The 24507-nt window shown below is 38.7% G+C and overlaps 2 protein-coding genes across 8 annotated transcripts in view; both read right to left on the bottom strand.

The window, feature by feature from the left end:
- Positions 1 to 13019, bottom strand: part of LOC102788399 (NACHT, LRR and PYD domains-containing protein 3-like) — a 34406-nt gene extending 21387 nt beyond the window's left edge. Inside the window, exons 1-8 of one of the 6 annotated variants that reach the window (XM_087838431.1) lie at positions 12931 to 13019; positions 10146 to 10271; positions 9942 to 10061; positions 7017 to 7136; positions 4105 to 4224; positions 1733 to 1852; positions 899 to 977; positions 531 to 735 (exon numbers count right to left, since the gene is read on the bottom strand). In XM_087838431.1, coding sequence (XP_087694557.1) covers positions 531 to 735; positions 899 to 977; positions 1733 to 1852; positions 4105 to 4224; positions 7017 to 7136; positions 9942 to 10061; positions 10146 to 10222 — 841 coding nt within the window. In that variant the 5' untranslated portion in view covers positions 10223 to 10271; positions 12931 to 13019. The remainder of the gene's footprint in view (positions 1 to 530; positions 736 to 898; positions 978 to 1732; positions 1853 to 4104; positions 4225 to 7016; positions 7137 to 9941; positions 10062 to 10145; positions 10272 to 12930) is intronic. The other 5 variants (XM_087838434.1, XM_087838432.1, XM_087838433.1 and 2 more) reach the window with 5 other exon arrangements.
- Positions 1 to 24507, bottom strand: part of LOC102785947 (protein NLRC3-like) — a 172069-nt gene that overhangs the window by 104281 nt on the left and 43281 nt on the right. The window contains exon 1 of one of the 2 annotated variants that reach the window (XM_087838463.1): positions 22613 to 22728. The exons of the other annotated variant lie outside the window; for it this stretch is intronic. The gene's annotated coding sequence lies outside the window, so the exon portion shown is untranslated. Of the gene's footprint in view, positions 1 to 22612; positions 22729 to 24507 lie in introns of those variants that run through there. 2 annotated transcript variants of the gene reach the window in all.

The raw sequence follows: 24507 nt of genomic DNA, 5'->3' as shown, positions 1-24507 counted from the left end.
TTAACCATTGTTTGATTTCTGACAGACAATTATTTAAACAAGACAATTTATAAAACTCAGAAGCTTTGGAAGAACAGTATAACTGAATGTCATCAGCATAGAGATGATACAAAATATTATTGTAACGTCTGATAATTTGACCTACAGGGAGTATATACAGCAAAAAGAGAATAGGACCTAAAACAGATCCTTGAGGTACCCCAGAAGGCAGAACGGATGTTACAGACAACACATGATTCGTACAGACAGTAAAGGATCTCTCAGATAGATACGACATAAACCATTTTAAAACAACACCAAACAAGTCCTTCAGCCTATTTATCATGATGCTGTGATCAACAGTATCAAAAGCAGAGCTGAAATCCAACATAACCAGAACGGTGTACTCTCCAGTGTCTGCTGCCATCAGAATGTCACTAGACACTATACTGCAAAACTAACTACACCATCACTGTTTGGGGACTGCACTCATGTACTATTTTGCCCCATTTAGTAAATCTGGCACCAAATCTTTAGAGAAATCTTCTTACTGCTCTGAAGACGATCAGCCAGCTCCTCCTGCTTCATTCTCCTCAGGAAGTTAAGTGTGATCTTCACAAATGCCTCTCTGTTGCTCTTCCTCTGCTCATCATCCTCTGTCTGACTCTGTAACCATTCTGGGTAATCTGGACTCAGAACCTTCTGGATCTTCTTCAGCTCGTTCTTCACAAAAGTGATGATGTTGTCCTCCAGCAGCTGGAACAGAATGCTTTGTGAATGACCCAAACAGACTAAAATCATGGAGCCAAACATCAGAATCATGTTGGACACACTGACAATCCACTGGTCTACAAAGAGCCGCATGGAGATGACTATGAACAGAATAGATGTAAAAAGTAGTTGTTGTAAATGTACAGACCATAAATATGGAGTCCAGATGTGTTTGATGCTGCTGGGCAGACAGACCACTGGGAACCTCTGAGCTCTGCTGGTCCACTCTGTGGAGGAATCATGAAGAATTAGGTCAAGCCTGAATTTCCCTGGAGATGGCAAAATTTAATGGTCCTGCCAATTAACTGAATTAACAGCTCAACTTTTTTTCTGTGAGACTGAATGGCTGCAGTTTTGAGTTTAAGGGTCAGAACTCGGAGAAATTAATCTAAGTCAGTGGAAGTATTTCAGGATTTAAACTGAATCTCACTTTTAAAAAATCAGATAGCTTTATTCAGGGTGTTTGAATTCCTTACTTATGTCCAATAGGCTGACACTTCCTTGAATGGAAAGTATATTTTCCTGTCTGGTCAGTGTTCACGGACAAAGATGGATTCCAGGAGTGTTTTAGGTTTCCAGCTTTCACTAACCAACCTGCATTGTATACAGTAGTCACTAAAACATTCACATGTGTGTAACAAGATAATTGATATGGAAGTTGATATGGAAGCTTTTATTTTTCTTCTTTATTATAACTTTGGCTTTTAGAAGGCCTTTCTGACTTTTCTTTTTAAGTTTCTGTTCAGTCCTTGAACCCTCTGGGGTGGTTAAGCTACTTAACACTGACCTATTAAAAAAGGCACCAAACTCAATGGATGAACAAGTGTTGTGCCTACACAAAGAACCAATTTTAACTTGTATCTCTGAGAATTTTGTTACTAGCACCCTGATTTAAATACACATAAAACACAAAAACATATAAAATTGTATTTTCACGCCAACAAGGTGATCCCAAAGGGTTATTAGCTAACTAACAGCTCACCTCTCTGAAGCAGACGACTGCAGTCCTTTGAAATCAATAGGGTCATATTTAGACTGGTCACTCTTTAAGGACACACCGCTGGGTCCAGGTTCAAGTCCAGCAGGTCTCTCCTTGATCCTGCTGGAGAGGAAAAATTGTGTTTTTCATTTGCAGCCAGAGAAGCTGATGAAGAATTAGAATATCTTCATCATCCCAAAGAGAAACAGGTTTTCAGGATGAGCATGAGCAGAAGGAAACTCCAAACTAGTGTTGGCAGTGTAAGAACAGAGCGCCACCCAGAGGTAAGCACAGTCATTTACACTTTGCAGTACTATTGATGAATGTACATGTTGGATATGTTTTATAGAATAAATAAATTCCTCGCTCAGTGACTTCCTTTGAGTGGAGATAATTGATCTGCATTTCAGGAGTGGGACACATCTCATAGACTCCCCCTCTGGTCCTCAGTCTATATATACAAATCCTGCCTCAATCTGGCTCTACGATTTGGTGGGACTGGCCTTTAACAGTAGAGCTCATCAGTCTTTCCCAAGAAACTATTTAAACTATTTAAACCCTATCACTAACGGTTTAACTGAAATTAAACAGTTTGATGAGTAGCAGCTATTTGAGGGATTTCTTAAAAACAATAATGGATTTATTTTACGTAAGGAGTAACTAATCTCACAATTAAAGTCACTTTCCAACCTGCATTGTATACAATAGTCACTAAAACATTCAAGGTACTAGCCATATATCTGATAAAACATTGTCAAAGAATTATTTAGACCTGGACTGAACACTTATTTTTATCCAGTATTAGTATTCAGTAGTATACTACAGTTCCAATAAACTCCACCAATTTAATGTCTAAGATGAAGAGGAGCAGAAACATGCATTGGTATCCTGGATGTTTGACCTGTTTTTCTGATAATTAACTGGAAAAAAAAACTTCATGAAATGCATTCTGGGTAAACTTTAAAACTGGCCATACCACTACGTGGGACAAGTTGATGCTCAAAACAGGTTAGAAGATATCTCAAGTGTCATTTTTACGTACATTTTGTTATCATGCTCATCTTGTACCCATGATTTTTTGCATCAAAATAAGTTTGTAATTTTAACTCACTAATTGAAGAAGCCCTTTTATTTTGTCACTTTCAGTTACCTGCAGCGAAATTGGACTGACAATTAAGAACTGTTAGTGCTTGCTTAAGAATTTTTATCCTCATAAACTACACTAAGGATGCAAGTAAAACTTAACATCCTAAATGTGAAATAAAACAACCTAGTATCAGTGTCTGTCAATAACACTAAAAAGTATGCTCAAACTTTTTAGTGTTATTGACAGACAACAAAAACACATTAAAAAGGATAAGGCTCTGAGAAGGTTAAGCGGGAGAGAATGGATGGTCTCCAGGTGTGCAAAGCTTGTAGAGATTTATCGCAAAAACTTTTGTAGCTTTGATTTGCTTTAACTGCAAATCAAGGGTGGTTCAATAAAAGTACTGATTCAGGGATGGGGGGCTGCATACATCCTGTATGCATTCTACACTTTTTAGATTTGTATTTGTATAAAAATGAATTTTAATTTACGCATTCATTTCTGTTGATCTACAACATAAACTCCCAGTGGAAATATACTTAAGTTTGTGTTTGTACAATATGGAAAGGTTCAAGGGTATGACTACTTTTACAAGGAATTGTGAGTGAGAAAGAGCCAGGACAATTGTTTTTTTGTTTTTTTTAGTTTGTTTTCTTTGCCGAATCTGGAAATATTCATAAAACTATCAATTAACACAAAGCTCTACATTAGTAGCTGTGTACTGGGCAGTGCAGAACTGTAGTTCACAAAGAACGCATTCAAGTGCACCATTTAGTGTAGGTCACCTGTGTTTTAGCACAGCTCACAGTCAGTGTAGGTACATGAGTGTAACAAGATGCTTGATATAGAAGTAGATATGGAAGCTTTTATTTTTCTTCTTTATTACAACTTTGGCTTTTAGAAGGCCTTTCTGACTTTTCTTTTTAAGTTTCAGTTCAGTCCTTGAACCATCGGGGGTGGTTAAGCTACTTAACACTGATCTATTAAAAAAGGCGCCAAACTCAATGGATGAACCACTGTTGTGCCTACACGAAGAACCAATTTTAACTTGTATCTCTGAGAATTTTGTTACTAGCACCCTGATTTAAATACACATAAAACACAAAAACATATAAAATGGTATTTTCATGCCAACAAGGTAATCCCAAAGGGTTAGTAGCTGAAAACTTGGCATCTTATACTTACATCAGAAATAGGAAAGTCTCTCCAGCAAAGACAACATCCAACATTTCCAACTACATCAAGCAGTTAATCACCTCTCAAATTGTTTATGTTACTAACAGCTCACCTCTCTGAAGCAGACGACTGCAGTCCTTTGAAATCAATAGGGTCATATTTAGACTGGTCACTCTTTAAGGACACACAGCTGGGTCCAGGTTCAAGTCCAGCAGGTCTCTCCTTGATCCTGCTGGAGAGGAAAAATTGTGTTTTTCATTTGCAGCCAGAGAAGCTGATGAAGAATTAGAATATCTTCATCATCCCAAAGAGAAACAGGTTTTCAGGATGAGCATGAGCAGAAGGAAACTCCAAACTAGTGTTGGCAGTGTAAGAACAGAGCGCCACCCAGAGGTAAGCAAAGTAATTTACACTGTGCAGGACTATTGATGAATGTACATGTGTGATACGTTTTATAGAATAAATAAATTCCTCGCTCAGTGACTTCCTTTGAGTGGAGATAATTGATCTGCATTTCAGGAGTGGGACACATCTCATAGACTCCCCCTCTGGACCTCAGTCTATATATACAAATCCTGCCTCAATCTGGCTCTACGATTTGGTGGGACTGGCCTTTAACAGTAGAGCTCATCAGCCTTTCCCAAGAAATTATTTAAACTATTTAAACCCTATCACTAAAGGTTTAACTGAAATTAAACAGTTTGATGAGTAGCAGGTATTTGAGGGATTTCTTAAAAACAGTAATGGCTTTATTCCATGTAAAAAATAACTCATCTAACAATTAAAGTCACTTTCCAACCTGCATTGTAAACAATAGTCACTAAAACATTCAACGTACTAGCCATATATCTGATAAGACATTGTCAAAGAATTATCTAAACCTGGACTGAACACTTATTTTTATCCAGTATTAGTATTCAGTAGTATACTACAGTTCCAATAAACTCCACCAATTTAATGTCTAAGATGAAGAGGAGCAGAAACATGAATTGGTATCCTGGATGTTTGACCTGTTTTTCTGATAATTAACTGGAAAAAAAAACTTCATGAAATGCATTCTGGGTAAACTTTAAAACTGGCCATACCACTATGTGGGACAAGTTGATGCTCAAAACAGGTTAGAAGATATCTCAAGTGTCATTTTTACGTACATTTTGATATCAGGCTCATCTTATACCCATGATTTTTTGCATCAAAATAAGTTTGTAATTTTAACTCACTAATTGAAGAAGCCCTTTTATTTTGTCACTTGCAGTTACCTGCAGCGAAATTGGACTGACAATTAAGAACTGTCAGTGCTTGCTTAAAATTTTTTATGCTCTCATAGTTTTCAGTTCTTGTTTTGTCAGTTTGCACTGTTGTGATGGTTTGTTTGGGTATTTAAAGTTTATTGAAGTAAATCCTTTCTCCTCAGGTATGAGCCAGGTGTTTCTCCTCCTTATGGGATATTACCTTTAATTAAATAAGTTACCTCATAAACTACACTAGGGATGTCAGTAAAACTTGACATCCTAAATGTGAAATTAAAACAACCTAGTATCAGTTTCTGTCAATAACACTAAAAGTATGCTCAAACTTTTTAGTGTTATTGACAGACAACAAAAACACATTAAAAACGATAAGGCTCTTATAAGGTTAAGCGGGAGAGAATGGATGGTCTCCAGGTGTGCAAAGCTTGTAGAGATTTATCGCAACAACTTTTGTAGCTTTGATTTGCTTTAACTGCAAATCAAGGGTGGTTCAATGAAAGTACTGATTCAGGGAGGGGGGGCTGCATACATCCTGTATGCATTGGAGCTTGCAAAGAAAAGCATCTGGACTTCTTTAAGTTACTTGAAGACGTTTCACCTCTCATCTGAGAAGCTTCTTCAGTTCTAAGGTCAAATGATGGAGAGTCCCAGATATAAACCTAGTGGGAGAATCCCCCCACAGAGGGACAAAAGGACCCCCTGATGATCCTCCTTTTGTCCCTCTGTGGGGAGAAACTCCCACTAGGTTTATATCTGTGAAACTCCACCATTTGACCTTAGAACTGAAGAAGCTTCTCGGATGAGAGGTGAAACGAGGTGAAACTTCTTTAAGTTACTTCAAGTAACTTAAAGAAGTCCAGACGCTTTTCTTTGCAAGCTTCTTTGACTACGATGTCCTGGATGACTGAGAACCTTCACAGACATCCTGTATGCATTCGACACTTTTTAGATTTGTATTTGTATAAAAATGATTTTAATTTACGCATTCATTTCTGTTGATCTACAACATAAAATCCCAGTGAAAATATACTTAAGTTTGTGTTTGTAGAATATGGAAAGGTTCAAGGGTATGACTACTTTTACAAGGCACTGTGAGTGAGAAAGAGCCAGGACAATTGATTTTTTTTGTTTAGTTTGTTTTCTTTGCCGAATCTGGAAATATTCATAAAACTATCAATTAACACAAAGCTCTACATTAGTAGCTGTGTACTGGGCAGTGCAGAACTGTAGTTCACAAAGAACGCATTAAAGTGCACCATTTAGTGTAGGTCACCTGTGTTTTAGCTCAGCTCACAGTCAGTGTAGGTACATGTGTGTAACAAGATGCTTGATATGGAAGTAGATATGGAAGCTTTTATTTTGCTTTTTTATTATAACTTTGGCTTTTAGAAGGCCTTTCTGACTTTTCTTTTTAAGTTTCTGTTCAGTCCTTAAACCATCGGGGGTGGTTAAGCTACTTAACACTGACCTATTAAAAAAGGCACCAAACTCAATGGATGAACAAGTGTTGTGCCTACACAAAGAACCAATTTTAACTTATCTCTGAGAATTTTGTTACTAGCACCCTGATTTAAACACACATAAAACACAAAAACATATAAAATGGTATTTTCATGCCAACAAGGTGATCCCAAAGGGTTAGTAGCTGAAAACTTGGCATCTTATACTTACATCAGAAATAGGAAAGTCTCTCCAGCAAAGACAACATCCAACATTTCCAACTACATCAAGCAGTTAATCACCTCTCAAATTGTTTATGTTACTAACAGCTCACCTCTCTGAAGCAGACGACTGCAGTCCTTTGAAATCAATAGGGTCATATTTAGACTGGTCACTCTTTAAGGACACACAGCTGGGTCCAGGTTCAAGTCCAGCAGGTCTCTCCTTGATCCTGCTGGAGAGGAAAAATTGTGTTTTTCATTTGCAGCCAGAGAAGCTGATGAAGAATTAGAATATCTTCATCATCCCAAAGAGAAACAGGTTTTCAGGATGAGCATGAGCAGAAGGAAACTCCAAACTAGTGTTGGCAGTGTAAGAACAGAGCGCCACCCAGAGGTAAGCAAAGTAATTTACACTGTGCAGGACTATTGATGATTGTACATGTTGGATACGTTTTATAGAATAAATAAATTCCTCGCTCAGTGACTTCCTTTGAGTGGAGATAATTGATCTGCATTTCAGGAGTGGGACACATCTCATAGACTCCCCCTCTGGTCCTCAGTCTATATATACAAATCCTGCCTCAATCTGGCTCTACGATTTGGTGGGACTGGCCTTTAACAGTAGAGCTCATCAGCCTTTCCCAAGAAACTATTTAAACTATTTAAACCCTATCACTAAAGGTTTAACTGAAATTAAACAGTTTGATGAGTAGCAGCTATTTGAGGGATTTCTTAAAAACAGTAATGGCTTTATTCCATGTAAAAAATAATTCATCTAACAATTAAAGTCACTTTCCAACCTGCATTGTATACAATAGTCACTAAAACATTCAACGTACTAGCCATATATCTGATAAGACATTGTCAAAGAATTATTTAAACCTGGACTGAACACTTATTTTTATCCAGTATTAGTATACTATACAACATCAGTAGTATACTACAGTTCCAATAAACTCCACCATTTTAATGTCTAAGATGAAGAGGAGCAGAAACATGCATTGGTATCCTGGATGTTTGACCTGTTTTTCTGATAATTAACTGGAAAAAAAAACTTCATGAAATGCATTCTGGGTAAACTTTAAAACTGGCCATACCACTACGTGGGACAAGTTGATGCTCAAAACAGGTTAGAAGATATCTCAAGTGTCATTTTTACGTACATTTTGATATCAGGCTCATCTTGTACCCATGATTTTTTGCATCAAAATAAGTTTGTAATTTTAACTCACTAATTGATGAAGCCCTTTTATTTTTTCACTTGCAGTTACCTGCAGCGAAATTGGACTGACAATTAAGAACTGTCAGTGCTTGCTTAAAAATTTTTATGCTCTCATAGTTTTCAGTTCTTGTTTTGTCAGTTTGCACTGTTGTGATGGTTTGTTTGGGTATTTAAAGTTTATTGAAGTAAATCCTTTCTCCTCAGGTATGAGCCAGGTGTTTCTCCTCCTTGTGGGATTTTACCTTTAATTAAATACGTTTCCTCATAAACTACACTAAGGATGCAAGTAAAACTTAACATCCTAAATGTGAAATAAAACAACCTAGTATCAGTTTCTGTCGATAACACTAAAAAGTATGCTCAAACTTTTTAGTGTTATTGACAGACAACAAAAACACATTAAAAACGATAAGGCTCTGATAAGATTAAGCGGGAGAGAATGGATGGTCTCCAGGTGTGCAAAGCTTGTAGAGATTTATTGCAACAACTTTTGTAGCTTTGATTTGCTTTAACTGCAAATCAAGGGTGGTTCAATAAAAGTACTGATTCAGGGATGGGGGGCTGCATACATCCTGTATGCATTGGAGCTTGCAAAGAAAAGCATCTGGACTTCTTTAAGTTACTTGAAGACGTTTCACCTTCATCTGAGAAGCTTCTTCAGTTCTAAGGTCAAATGATGGAGAGTCCCAGATATAAACCTAGTGGGAGAATCCCCCCACAGAGGGACAAAAGGACCCCCTGATGATCCTCCTTTTGTCCCTCTGTGGGGGGAAACTCCCACTAGGTTTATATCTGTGAAACTCCACCATTTGACCTTAGAACTGAAGAAGCTTCTCGGATGAGAGGTGAAACGAGGTGAAACTTCTTTAAGTTACTTCAAGTAACTTAAAGAAGTCCAGACGCTTTTCTTTGCAAGCTCCTTTGACTACGATGTCCTGGATGACTGAGAACCTTCACAGACATCCTGTATGCATTCGACACTTTTTAGATTTGTATTTGTATAAAAATGGATTTTAATTTACGCATTCATTTCTGTTGATCTACAACATAAAATCCCAGTGAAAATATACTTAAGTTTGTGTTTGTAGAATATGGAAATGTTCAAGGGTATGACTACTTTTACAAGGAACTGTGAGTGAGAAAGAGCCAGGACAATTGATTTTTTTTGTTTAGTTTGTTTTCTTTGCCGAATCTGGAAATATTCATAAAACTATCAATTAACACAAAGCTCTACATTAGTAGCTGTGTACTGGGCAGTGCAGAACTGTAGTTCACAAAGAACGCATTCAAGTGCACCATTTAGTGTAGGTCACCTGTGTTTTAGCTCAGCTCACAGTCAGTGTAGGTACATGTGTGTAACAAGATGCTTGATATGGAAGTAGATATGGAAGCTTTTATTTTGCTTTTTTATTATAACTTTGGCTTTTAGAAGGCCTTTCTGACTTTTCTTTTTAAGTTTCTGTTCAGTCCTTGAACCATCTGGGGTGGTTAAGCTACTTAACACTGACCTATTAAAAAAGGCGCCAAACTCAATGGATGAACAAGTGTTGTGCCTACACAAAGAACCAATTTTAACTTGTATCTCTGAGAATTTTGTTACTAGCACCCTGATTTAAATACACATAAAACACAAAAACATATAAAATGTTATTTTCATGCCAACAAGGTGATCCCAAAGGGTTAGTAGCTGAAAACTTGGCATCTTATACTTACATCAGAAATAGGAAAGTCTCTCCAGCAAAGACAACATCCAACATTTCCAACTATATCAAGCAGTTAATCACCTCTCAAATTGTTTATGTTACTAACAGCTCACCTCTCTGCAGCAGACGACTGCAGTCCTTTGAAATCAATAGGGTCATATTTAGACTGGTCACTCTTTAAGGACACACAGCTGGGTCCAGGTTCATGTTTGCGTTTACTTCCTTGTTTCTTCCTGTGAATAATGATGGAGCAGTGATGTGAGTATTGAGCTGTGACATTGAGAAGAGTCATGGACAGTTAGAGATGGTCACCTCACCTCTGAGCTTTGGTCTGGCTCTCTCTGGCTCTTTTAGAGGGAGGGGCTCCCTCCTCTCTGTCCTCACACTGATCCATGATGCTTATTTCACACCCACATCAGCTTACACACACTTTCCACCTTCACCTGCAGAGGAAACACAAATCATTCATGTGCACATCAACTGAAATCCTCATTTTCTTCAAATATCAGCAACTTTATTTCTTTGTGAGCTTAATTTGTAATTTGTATTTCGGTGCATTTTCCCCAATTTTTCCTTTTTTCAAACTGAAATACAGAGAGTTAAATAACATCTATAAAATCTACAGTTTGACTGAAGTGAATTTCTTTTTTTATCAGATAGAAATTGATGCTGCATATTATTGTATAAATACTTTATTGTGCATCAACATCATCAGTATTATTTTAATACAAATAGTATTTTCAAAGTACCTGGTCATCAAAAAAAGCTGAAAAATTAGTTTTTGCATTTTGCAGTTTAACATCTGACTTATTTTAATTCAGTTGTTTGTGATATGTAGCCATTTTTAAATGGTTTAAGGATTAGAGGCTGAACATAAGTTTTCTTCAGTCTCATACAGTGAATATTACATAAGAAATGCAACACCTAATGCACCAGCCACCTTTCCTTGTGAAAACCCTTTGTTGGAGCACAGGCAACGGCTTTTTGATGCATGCTCAATCAGTGCTACATCTGTTTTAAATATTACTTCATAAAGTCCCATGTAAACCCAAATCATCCTGTCTGCTCCACACCGAAACATTCAGCCAAGCAATGTGGTTTATCATATAACATTTCACAAAACAAACTGTTTTAAAACCAGTGTTAATCAGTCAGTTTTATTAACAACATGCAACAAGTGTAGCAACAACCGTGTTTTCTGACACGAGTTTCTATTTAGACGAAGTTAGTTTGTGATGCAGTATTTTAAACCAGGCCTACATGTTTAATCTATATCTAAGCTACATCTATAATAACATTAATAATAACAATAATAATAATATCTCCTGCTTTCTCCTTAACACAAGTGGACCTCTGAGTCTCTCGAGCGGCTGTTGTTGTGTCAGTGAGGGGAGAGCAGCAGCTCCACTCCGCCTCCTCCACAGACTGATGGAGGCAGGAAAAGCTGCCTTTAGTCATCAGGAAGTGGATCCACAGTAATCCACAGAGTTCAACTGCTCACCATCAACTAACTCTGCTGCTGCTCTCAAACCCGGACTCTGATCACACACAAAGTTTATATTGTTCCCTGCTACTTCTGAGTTTTGTTCTCCATGCTCTTATGGTCTTGGTTCCCTTTTGTGTCTAGTTTGTCCTCATCTTATCGTTGTGACTTGTTGTCAGTCTCCTGTGGACGTCAGCCTTTCCTCCATGTGTTGTTACCTACCTACATGGTTTGTCTGGTTACTTTTGTGCCCGCCTCTATAGTTCATCTTGTTTCCACAGTCAGTCATGTCTCTATGTTTGTTTACCTTTCTATCAATGTCAATTTCATATATCTTATTCCTGGCCTCTGTGTGTTACTCGCTTCCTCTTTTGACAATTGCTCGTCTTGTGTGTTTGTGTGTGTCAGTTCTGTTCTGCTGTATTCCCCAAGTGTGCCAAGCCCCCCCCCACCTCCACCCCCCCCTTTATATAAGGTCTGCGTCTCCCTCTGTGTTTTGTTTCGTCCTCCTTTATGGTGTGAGAGCATCCATCCATCTGTTTGCAAGTTAGTTTTTGACATGCACTGCCTCGCCTTGTTATTATTAAGGTTTTGTTTGTTCTACCTTTTGCCAGCCAACAAAACTTTGATTTTGGGTTTACTTTTATCTGTGAGTCCTGCATTCTGGGTCCACTCTCTGTCTGCCACACATCCACAATCCACGACAGAGGGTTTCTGCCTTGGCGTGTGTTTTTCTACCTCCAAACACCCTTTGGGGGTGTTTGTGTTTTTTGTTTTGTTTTTTTGTCCCACAAAGCATTTGGAAAATTGTTTATAAAATAACACAAGCACAGACGTGTTAAAAAACATTTTGTAACTTCCCACGTATTGAATAAATGTTGACTTATTTTCAGCAGATTTGATTTGAAGTTTACTAGGACCCTTTTTTCCTCCTGTGAGCCTGATTGTCTTCATCTGAGCCCTCCATGATTGTGCGGGTTTGCTAAGCTTTTCACTAGCCACTCCCCTCCTTCATTCCCTTAGCCTGCTGGCTCTTCACCAGCCTTAGAGGTCCAATTCTCCAGCTCCCCAGTGTGCTCCTCAACAGCTTAGTTTTTGGTGGAGATGTGGACTGAGAATATAGAGCCTGCCACCACTGGGCCCCAAGCTATCTCTTCCAGGTGAAAGTGGGGCTCGTGTTGTCGGTTTTACACACTGCAGCTAGAGCCTGTGTCTGGGCCTGCATAACGTTTTGTCTTTTGGTTGGGTCCCAGAAACCTCTTATTGTGTTCCTGAGCCAGCTGACTCACACACTGCAAGTTGTAGACCTGTGCTTGCTTTCCAAGACACTGTTGCTCTGCCCAGAGACCCCAAGAGACTATCAACCACTGGGTGTCTCCACCAAGACTGAGGACCTGCTCTTACGGTGAGATTGTGTATATTGCTGAACAGCCCCACACACAAGCTGTTCATCAAATTGTCTGATTCCATCAATCAATAATCTATAATCATGTGGATTTGTCTTCAAACACAAGAGTGATCAAAGTTTGTCCTGAAATAAGAGCTGAACATTTGGTCCAAACATCACAGAGCAGAGACAAACAGTAAAACTGTTAAAGGAGGAAACAACACAAACTTACAGTTTCTTCAAACACGCACACCAACAACAAGCTCCACTCCTGGACACTAAACACGGACACACAGGTGAGCGGCTTCCTGGAAGGAGGCGGGACTCCACCTGAAGCAGGACAGGTGGGAGGAGGAGATTTTAGATTAGATTCATTTCTGAATTAATCTAGGAGTGTTGCTCCTGAATACAGCACACAGAGGGACTTTCGCCTCTTCAGTTTTCTGCATGACTTCAGTCTCTTTTATTTTCAAATAAACTTTACTGAGACCATGAACGGTACAACAGGCCTACATAAAGATGATTGAGATCTGGAATTTAGAGGATTTAGAAAAAAAAGGTTCTCAGAGCTGCTGTAGAAACACTGATCAAAGTCTTTTTAAGTCAAGTCCTTATTTTAAACTACTATTAACTACATGTACTCACATGGGAAACTACTGGGTGATATTAACATTGAAATGCAGCTTAGAGCTTAATACATTTGACCAATACCACACAGTTTTTAATAGTTCAGCTATTTAGCCAAACTATATTTATGTTACAGTTTTACAGTGACCATGAGCTTAAAGTGCATTTTCTCAGCTTTTTTTAAATTCAAACAGCCTAGTTGTGCAGAAATATTAGATCATAGCAGCACTGAACAATGAAACCACCAGAATTGTAAAAATACAGAGATATACATGTTTGTCCATACTGTCAGCATTGTCACGCAGTGGATAAAGAACGTTCAGCACAACTTGATCCAACCATCTGAGTCACTCCGCCATTCAAACAGAGCTTGCATTCGTATTTTTTAACATTCATTAGAAACAATGGATCTATTCCGAATTAAGTAAATGCAAGACCATAAGAGGTGAAAAAAACAAAATATAATCCCCAAATCAATTGTTTGCATTTCTTTTATTTTTCGGTTACAATAACTGTTGTTAATCTGTTTCAACAAAACTATATCTGTCCTATGAAAAAAGGACAGAACTCAATTCAGTTTAATTCCCCAAATTTTAATAAAGAAAAACTTACAAAAAAATCTACATGTTAACAAATGTTATTTTACACTGAAATACACAGACTGAATAACATCTGTAATTTGGCCCAAATTATATCTAATTTGTACAGATATAAGTGTTCTTTTATTGGTGAGTCTTACTATTCAAATAGATGCCATAACATTATTCTACAAGTCAATGCTTTTACATCCCTACAATGTAATCTTTAAAAGTAAAAATATTTTCTAAATACAATTCTCCTTAAGAAAAAATGCTAAACTTTATTGTGACGTCTATTAAAATTAAAATTGATTACTGATATGCATATCATTTCTAAATAGTTTGAGTGATTAACCAAACACATTAAGTCAAATATAGCAACTTTTGTTTTGTCTAAAGCTGGGCAAACACTGCGATTTTTTCAGTATTCAGCTTCTGCTCGAACTGTACGATTGACTCGCAGGGGTTAGAAGTTCATAGGTCACGATGCAGGGTGTCACATTATAAGACCTGATGCTCTGATGCGACCCGAGTGCTCACACTGTGCCTCCATAACATGAAGGTTATAACAGAAATTCTGTCGCTCGCTCTCCCTCTCTGTCTTTCACTCACACAGACACACCACCACCATCAACTTTGCTAAATTGCTAATGAAAAACATGATCAGGCAGCTGTGATTGAGCAGCGATGTCCATCAAATTATTTTCACGGTTGTTGTGGTCGTGATAATTCTGTGAGGCCACATCGAAAAGGCTCGGATGAGCCAAAGTTCTACAAGTTGTGCCTCCATCGCTTGTGTCCAGATCACACGCTGCACCTGCCGTGCTGCTCCGTCTTTTCACTTTCATTTCTGTTTTTGTGCGTGCGCAGTGTGAGATGCTGCGGTGACACCCTCATCACGGCCGACAGGATTTCAAACAGGTTTAATTTTTTACGACCAAGCGATTGATGATCGGGAGCTGGTCGTGAGGTGTTAATCTCATCTTCTCGTTACCCCACGTATACTACACGATGCACGACACACGATGGAGGCGAAACTCGGGCCGATCGCCAAAACGGTCGCACGACAGAAAAATCGGCTCAAAAGGAGTCAAAAATCGCCCAGTGTATGCCCAGCATAGTCCAGTCAGTCACATTTGAAATGTAAAACCTGTTCCACAGTCCTGTCTTTGCTTTGGAGTGAATAGACTGTTGGAACAGAGCCAACAGTTTATGACGCAGTAGTTTTAAGCCAGTGAGTGAGTAAGGTCAGTGATCTTTTTTTTTTTTTTAAGGTCAGTGATCTAAATATAAGCTATAACGATATAAAATAATAATAATAATAATAAGTTCACTATCTCCCGCTGTCTCTGTGAATATGAAAAAGCGGAGCTCAGACTCTCTCCGTTAGCTGTTGCTCGTCTGGTGTGTCCCCGTTAGCCAGGAAACCGTTACACACTGACTTTAATGGAGATAACAGAAATAAAAACACACACAGTTTGTTGTGTGAAGAAACCAAACGTGAGCTGAACAAACAGTAAAGTTCCTAAAGACAAACTGTTAAAGGAGAAAACAAAGCAAACTTACAGTTTCTTCAAACACACACACCAACAGCAAGCTCCATTCCACGAATTTCAGGAAAGACGAATCTTGGGAAGAGGGAGAAACACCCAAAGAGGCGTTTGAGGACACTCGGGTCCAACGAATCCCTGTATGCTGCGTTCAGGTGAACCTCGGAAACTCCCAAATCTCTGACAGGTTGTGATTTTTTTCTTTTGGTTTTCCTGTTTGAAACACAAACATCTGTCATGACTTTGTTGTTCTTTTTCCTGCAGCGGTTGAATATTTCAGCAGCAAACTGACGTTTCTTCAAGCTCATTTCAACATGTTGAAGTCATGAATGAAAGTGCAGTTTAAGGTGTGTCATGTGACATGTTCAGTATTGCCATACATGTCTAGATTGTCCCTGATATCATAACTGCTCAAACACTGATGATTATATCTGAAGAATTATTACTGATGGCAGCAAAGTTTGAATGGAGCTCTCTGTCTGTGCTGATTTGTCGCCCTCTGGAGGTGAAAACACAAACTGCATGATGTCACTGTAACCACCACAGAGACAGGAAGTGTTTTTATGACTGAAACACTGAAATGATGCTAACGGCTGTCGTTGGGCTCACTGATAGCAATGCTGATGTGTTCATGTCAAACAATGGCTCAGGTCAGACTCCTTCATCCTTCTCCAGCATGAAGCTGCCCTCAGACCCACATCAGTTCTGACTTTTGACCTCCTAACCCTAACAATTTTAGTCTCTTTGCCTCTTTAATGCAAATCCATCTAAACTGTAGCAGAGCAAAAGACGCTGGAAGCTGTTCTATGAATGATGTTCATACCAGAGTTTCTGTTTCCAGCTCAGACGTGTTAAACGCTGCTGCTGTGCTACATTTGTCATTTCCTGCTTTCACTGCCATCCATGTCAAAGCGCTGAAGTCATCTTATCACTTTAATGCAGTAAAAAAGGAGCTGTAAGTCTGACATTTATTTACTGTCATCGCAAACACACACAGCTGGATTAGCACCCAGACAAAGGTCTGAAAGCTGAAAATCAGCATTTGATTATTATTATTATATATACTGTTTATGTGGAGGCAGTTTTCTATCTGTCAGTGCTGAAGCAGATGTCACTGATCCCATGATTCAGGGGAGTCATGGGATCAGGGATGTTTCCAGCACCTTGCTGAATCTGAGCCATGAAGATTTAAGGCAGCTCTGAAGGCAAAGCAGGTATGAGCCTGTGTTAGCAAGCTGTACCTAATAAAGTGGCAGTAAATGTGTCAAGGACTCAGTCAAGAATGATAAGAGCCAGCAGGTGTTATATTCTGGTCTCATTCACGACAGACTCCAGAATATCTATTTCCTACCCAACGGGGTAGTAAGGTTTATTAACAAGTCAATAGCTGCTGCTGCTGCATACATACAAATATCAAAGTTGAGTTTGGTAATTATTCTGTAGTGATTCTATGATATTTCAAAATTATATTCAGTAAGTATTAGAGATGGACCGATCCGATATTACGTATCGGTATCGGTCCGATACTGACCCAAATTACTGGATTGGATATCGGAGAGAAATAAAAAATGTAATCCGATCCATTAAATATCAAAAAAGCACCTCACAAAACTTGCTACGAGGCGTAACTCGGCTCATAACCGTAGCACGTAGCAGCAGTGTGCATCACGTGATAGAGCGGCTGTGTGTATTTGTAGCCTTGCTAGCAAACCAGCATTTCATCTATGAGGACGTTTTCCCAGAGAGAAGTAAAGCAAGTGTGTAAGTTCATCTCTGAATGTCTGTAAAGCATTCCCACGTTAAGCTTAACAACCATACCTGGAGTGACTGCCTCTCTCTCTCTCTCTTGCTCCTGCTGCTTCAATCGTGAAACAGCTTAATGATCAGCTGATCGGCTTTTCTGTCGAGTTCGTCTCTCTTCTTAGTTTTTGGCCCACTTCTCACCAGAAAGAGGAAACCAGCGGCTGAACAACAGCAGCACGTTTAAGCTTGATAAGCTGTTGTTAGAATTTATTTAATATTACTTTCTACACCAGGATCTTTTTCTACGCAGCTGACGGCTGGTAACTGTGCAGGGGCGGATCTAGCAAAGTTTAGCCAGGGGGGCCGATAGGGCATGAACAGGGAAAAGGGGGCACAAAGACATACTTTTCTTTCTTATTCTCATTTAAAATGTCTAGTTTTTAATAAATAATTATCTGACTCTTACACCCAAAGTTTTAATCTTGTGTAAAATATATAGAAGTCCATTACTGTATATAGTAACTGTTAAGTCTAATATACCCTAGTAAGCTATAGTACTTTTTCCTTTGGGAAGATACCATCTGTGCAGTCTGCAGTTCTGTTGAAGAAAGATGTTGAATCTATTTAATTATTCTTGAAAAATAATTTATTTTTGTGCATTTTCCCTCTGCATCAAATTAAATTTGATTACATCGATTAACCATCATGAGGTGGAGGGTGGTTCCCTATTTTTTTTTTTTTTTTTTTGCTGGGAGTTTGCAACCCTATTAGTTAGGTTGCTTAAAATTTCTTCTAAGTACTCTTTAAAATACCAGAATAGGGAGGATGGAGCAGGTTTAACTTTATTAGATTGATATTAAATCTAATAAAGTTAAACGATAGATATTAAAAAAACGTTTTATTGATTAAAAAACACACTATATCGGATTCATATCGGTATCGGCAGATATCCAAATTTATGATATCGGTATCGGTATCGGACATAAAAAAGTGGTATCGTGCCATCTCTAGTAAGTATCCCACGAGTCCATCTTCAGTCTGATTTACCCAGGCTGGCACTTTGAGTACACTTGCATGTGGCCCCCTTGTGGCAGCATTAGTGCTTTCCTCCTTTCTGCTGTTCACAAATCACCAATCACACTTTGACTATTACCATTAAAACAACAGTCAGTAAATGTAGCAACAGAGCTACGATACTTTAAATGTTGTCCAAGTTTCATGATTCATGTGAGGATGTTGCATAAGAAAAGCGTGCTGTACAAAGTATAAGTGTTTCTGACCAGTTGTTGACATTCCTTCATTTTTCTCTGATGAAATCTATCAAATACTGTCCAACAGACTGATGGCACAGCAGTGCAGAGGCTGCTGAACCTGCCTCTGAAGCCTCTGGTTTAAAATAGTTAAAAGAAATAATCCAGCTATAGTTGTCAGTATTTCAACTGCTGCACAGCAAATAACTTTATTATAAAATTAATAATAAATGTTATTTGTCAAACACGAGCTTTACACAACTTGCACATTCACACAAGCACTTTTTCCGTCTTGTTTCTAAGTGCTTCCTGTAGAACATTCACACTCTGATGCATGCATCGGGGATCAACATGGGGTTAGCACAAGGGCGTAGATTTGGCATGGATGGAAGGGACGTGTCCCCACCAATATCCAGCAATTATTGAATCGTCCCCACCAATAATTTGATCTCTGCGAGTAAAGAAAAACAAAACCGATGGAAAAAAAAAGCGATCTGTCAACGTCTCATTCACCCAGCGGTGCAGAAAGAGTTAAATTACGTTCTCTACTGGAGTCCTATATCATGTGACAAATATGGCCAATGTGATTGGCTGAGCCTTTCAGAGAGCTCTGTTTAGTTTTAGGAGCGGCAATCCTGCGCTGCGAGGAGGAGGACGGCAGCAAAAAAGAACCTGGATATAAGAAAGAACTTAAAGTCAAGTTCACTCATAAAACCTGTCCATCATAATAACGTTACAGGCTATGCAAGTCAATACATGCCAACCTTCCCGTTTTTTCTCGGACAATCCCGAATTTCAGTGCCCCTCTTATTACTCTTTCTGGGTTGCAAAATAAACTTTTTTTTAAAAATTCAGGCGAAAATGTAGCTGTGCAAACTTCAAATATCTGAACTGGGGAGAACAGCAAACTCCCGCCACATCGTTTTAGGCTTTGGCCCACATTAGTCTAAAATTGTACGTAACCATGAATGACGTACTGCTGTATGTCCACCAGGAGAGACTGGACAGTATAGATGTAAAACAAATATGCCAGCAGTTTATCTCAGTTAACGAGAGGAGAAGGCATGGCTCCTTCACATAGTGGACATTGAGTTGTTGTGTGGGGCACCAGTAGTCCATGTCTGTTGCTGTAACAGTAGTTCATGTTTAGAGTAAAACATTCCAGCTCAATGACTTGATCGGGGCAACAGTGTGGCTAAAATGTTGCATAATGTTGCTGAGAGATCTTTCACTTTGTGGTAATCTTAGATGAGTTGTTTTATGGGCAAAAACCCCACCAGGTCATTCAGTGTTCCCTTAGTGCTAATGTATCAGAGATGTTGGTGTACTATAACTGAAGTAATGTTAAGTCCTTAAAGTCATATTCTTTTATTGTCATGACTGTATTTGAAGCTATTTTTTATTTTTGTATATCTGATTTATAGGGATTATGGCGTGAAGTAAACTAAAGTCTAAAATACTTAGTCAGTCATTTGTTTAATAGTAACTTAACATTATATAATTCACATATAAAACGATGAATTGTAATTTTAAATGGTTTAAAAGCAGGTAGAATAGCATATGTGGGCAAGTATATTTCTCCTCCTCGTCCAAAGACGAAAAGGAAAAAAAAGAAACAGGGCAGGGTTCAGTGGTTGAATCATCCGTCCCCACCAATGCCAAAACCAAATCTACGCCCTTGGGTTAGCATCTTGCTTCATGCAGACGGGCATTGAACCACCAACTTTCTGGTTAGCAGGTGACCTGCTCAACCACCTGAGCTACAGCCGCCTCATCAAAGTGACCAATCACATTAGAATCCTGTCTTGCTTTTGGCTCCGCCTCCAAACCATCCAAAGCGGGTTTATTGGCGCCAGGTGTGCAGGTAAACTCAAACATCCATTCAGCTGCTCGGTGCTTCAGAAGGAAAATGTTAGCTTGTGATTTAAATCACAGGAAACTCACAAGTTAGAGTCCAGCCAGGGGGCTGCTGTTGTTTATCTGTAAAGTCTTTATCTCTAACTTACACACATTAATAATTATGTGGACACATCTGGAGCTAGTGATGGCCAAATGAAGCTTTCTGAAGCTTGTATTGAAAAATGGTTCATTACTGGAAGCTTTTCAACTCAGTCCTCTCTGGTGACATCTGGTGGTCAAAAATATGAAGAACAGCTTGAATCCACAAAATAAAACCAAATGCTTCATAATGATTGCAGAGTGGAATTCTGTCTGATATTGGACCACTTTGTGTTGCTTTAAACGTGTATTTTTTGGGGTGACAAAAATGTTGTTTATTACTTTAATAAATAATTTTGACCAGTAAACTTTCCTTGTTCAAACATGCACCATGGTTTGGTCTTTCTTTGCTTGTGACTTCTTGATGTTGGTAAATACAATAATTGAAAAATACCACGTTACATATAATATACATATGATAATGTACAACACATTATGGAGTATGTTTCTGCTGTGAGGTCCCGCCTCCATGCACTTGTGCAGTTAATCGCTAGATGGGTATTATTATAAATAATATTACATTAGAGAAATTTTCCTATACATATTTTTGACCAGGGGGTAGAATTGATTGTGAAATGGAAAAGGAAAATACTTATGAACTTGCAAATTAAAAACATGATGCATTTAAGGTAACCCTTTTCCATTTGTATTTAAGAAGAGAATTTGTTCTAGTGTGCGATGGCAGAACCCGTTCCTTTTCATGGAGATAATTTCTCCTGCCTTAAGGAAAATCCCTTGACATGGCACAGAAGAGGCTGGAGTGCAGAGAAACTGGTAGAGTAGTTATACAGTCTACCTGGGCCACACAAACTATCAGCTAAAGAGAATAAATAAATTAAATTGCTTCACATTTTGCCGACTAACAGTTTAAGATTATTTAAAAAATAAAAGATATCTTTTTATAACATTAAATGTAAAGAGTCAAAGAGAAGTCTGTCTAAAGTTATTTAATGATATTTATATTATGAAAAGCAGATTTTTGACATTTTCAGTTTTTCCCTGTTGTCGGATAAAATAAACACGCACAAAACAAAATCAAACAACAAAAACACAAAGCTGGAAAACCCACCCGATTGACCAAAATCAACTCAAAATACTCCCACAAAACAGAAACTCCTCTATTCCTCGCTGGCTCCAAATCTCTCAATAGAAATATCAGTGGTTCGCTATCTGTCACCATCAAAACACTCCACAAATCCCCGCGAATGATTCGCTTCCTTATAAACCATGGAATCAGATACCGAAGCAGTTAGGTTCTAAATCAGGGGTGTCAAACTCAAATACAAAGTGGGCCAAAATTCAAAACTGGAACAAAGTCGTGGGCTAACATTAATATCTATTGAAAAAAAAATTCTTCCTCCAGATATAAGAATGAATCTTTTCTTATTGACTCAAACACGTTTTGCTGAAAAACTGAATATGGAACAAGCAAAGCTTAATACTAAATAATATATATATTAGCTGTATAATACCAGTAGGCCAGCTCTAATAGTAATTTGGTATGGCTTCGCGGGCCAAATGTAATTAGGCTGTGGGCCAAATTTTGCCCGCGGGCCAGAGTTTCACACCTATGTTCTAAATGAAGCTTTGGACATCACTGATTAAGTGACTTTGGCTAAACGAATCAAGCTTCGACACAGTGCTTCTGAAGCGTGTGTTCATTATTTTGACACACGCACCACAGCGTCAGCTTCAAGAGGGCCATCACTATCTGGAGCATCAGCAAACATGAAACCAGGTGACCACCAGGACCAAGCTGACTGCTTACACAGAGTTCATACTCTAACTGCTAGCTGCTCTGCTAGCTAAGTTAGCTCACGGTACAGGTCAGAGTAAAGAAATGAGGTTACAGACTAGCAGCATTTAGTTACTCAGCATATATTTAATCCTTATTATCTGCTCCTGTCACCTCTGTTTACCTCTGACAACAAGAACATTTAGCCAACAGTTTATTAACTTTGGTAAATTATGAACAGGCATCAGCACGGTCACCTATACTGTCCTTTAGTGCTGCAGCAGGAGGAATCTGTTCAGTAAATCTGAAATCTCTTTCTCTCTCTGAAACAAAGTGACAGCAGACTGAGTCAAAGACAGAAACCTTATTTAAACAGCAAATATTCACCGGCGTCACTTCTTGATCCAGGAATAAAAGAGGACGTTGCACTTACTCAGCTTCTTCTTCCCATGAACGTCTTCACTCTGCAGCTCTCTGCTGTCTGAACCAGGTCTGTGTAGAAACAGAGAAAATCCTCTGCTTCTCCTCCGTCATCAGTCCTCTGTGTCTGCAGGCTGTGTCACATTAAACACTTCACACCAGCAAAGAGTCTGAAGCTCACAGGTCAAAGGTCAGCTGCTACACCTTGTGTGATATTAATTTGATCATTAATTAACCTGCAGCAACCTCCAACACTCTGAACAACGCTGAGAACAAATCAGATGATGTGGGTGTGTCTGCAAGCTTCAATAGTATTAAACACCTCACACCAGCAATGAGTCTGAAGCTCGCAGGTTAAAGGTCAAAGGTCAGCTGCCACACTGTATATAACATTTCAACAGTATACAGCCTGACTGTGGGCATCTCTGCAACCATAAACAGTTTAAACATTAAACACAGAACTATAAAAGAGTTTTAAGCTGCAGCTCACAGGTTAAAGCTCAGCTGCTGCACCCAGTTATGAGTTTAAATAAATCATTAATCATTATCTTTTCCCTCTCGGCACATTCACGTGGCCTTGGGGTGTTTTGACTGAGCTACACTGTATGTTTCAAATGTTGTAAATAAACTGGGAGTGATTTGGTTGTATTATTTGTTTGGTTTTTGGTTCTATATTTCCACGTAGATGAATCAAAAGACATTATTCTTACCTTTTCAAACTGTGACACCACGCCTATGCTTTTCTGCCTCTTCACAGATTAACAACATGCTGTGATATCCAGTTCATCTGTAATAGATACTGGATCTAATCAGTCAGCAGATATTTTATCACCTTATTTATAACTATACTAGAAACAAACACAACTGTGTTGGTGATTCATGCAAACTTGCATATCAGCCTTTGAAGGTTTTGTAGTATTGAGAACAAAGAGGTTGTGTTAGAGCTGAAAAGCCCGACTTGTTCTCCTCTGCAGGTCATCAAATACACTACAGAAGTTTGTATTTGCATAAGCCTGTATATGTTTGATGGCTTTATTATTCTCTGTTCAAAGACAGTAAATGTGGAAAATGTCTCATGTAGTATCAGCTTCATTTAAAATGACTGCAAACATTCAGAGAACATGTGCTGCTGTTTGTCCTACATTTCAACACTGAATGAACCCTGAAAACGTGATGGCAGCTGGCAGATTGGAGTTCACATGAAATATAGGCTGTATGAAGACTGGAAAATATAGATGATAAAAACATGCAGCAAACATTTGTGGACATGGATAAACTCTCTGATCCGAAAAGCAGGAAGTGACACAGCTAGAAAATGAAAGTGTGTAAGAGCTGAAGTCAAATGTAATGCAGAGTTGAATCTGCACTTGGATCCATGTGTGAAAGGTCCACATGTAGGGATCACAAGAGTCCTGATGTTTGTCAGTCCAGCTTGATAACTCCATCTACTGTGGGCTACATATACTGGGCTGGTAGCTCCATAGTGTTGGAAAGAAACTATTAAATGTGCAAATCCATAGTTTAAAATCAGAGGCTCTTTTAACACAGGAGCCATGTTGAGTTTACAGCTGTCTGAAATGGAATGAAGCCCATTGACAGCCAGCAGGTCTGAACAGGAACGCACCCATTTGTATGCGTGACAATGATGTGGCTGCAGCTTACACAGGATTGTTTCAGACGCATTTCACAGAGTTCACAAAGAAACTCACGTTTTTATCTTTGAAGATCATCATAAAGTAGAATTGATGGTCCAGTAGAAACAGCAGGAGGTTTGAGCCCTTCTGATGCAGCAGAAACAGGATTTGGAGGAAGATGTTAATAGATTAGAAAGAATTGCACACTGTGAATCAATGCAAGTCTTTCTAGATAGACAGAACTTTAATAATCCCTCAGGTAGGTTCCTCTGGG

Source organism: Neolamprologus brichardi, chromosome 3 (genome assembly GCF_056152115.1).
Source record: "Neolamprologus brichardi isolate AB-2024 chromosome 3, ASM5615211v1, whole genome shotgun sequence".
Lineage (NCBI taxonomy): Eukaryota > Metazoa > Chordata > Actinopteri > Cichliformes > Cichlidae > Neolamprologus > Neolamprologus brichardi.
The sequence above is the reverse complement of the archived record's forward strand: the minus strand, read 5'-3'. Positions and strand labels throughout refer to the sequence as shown.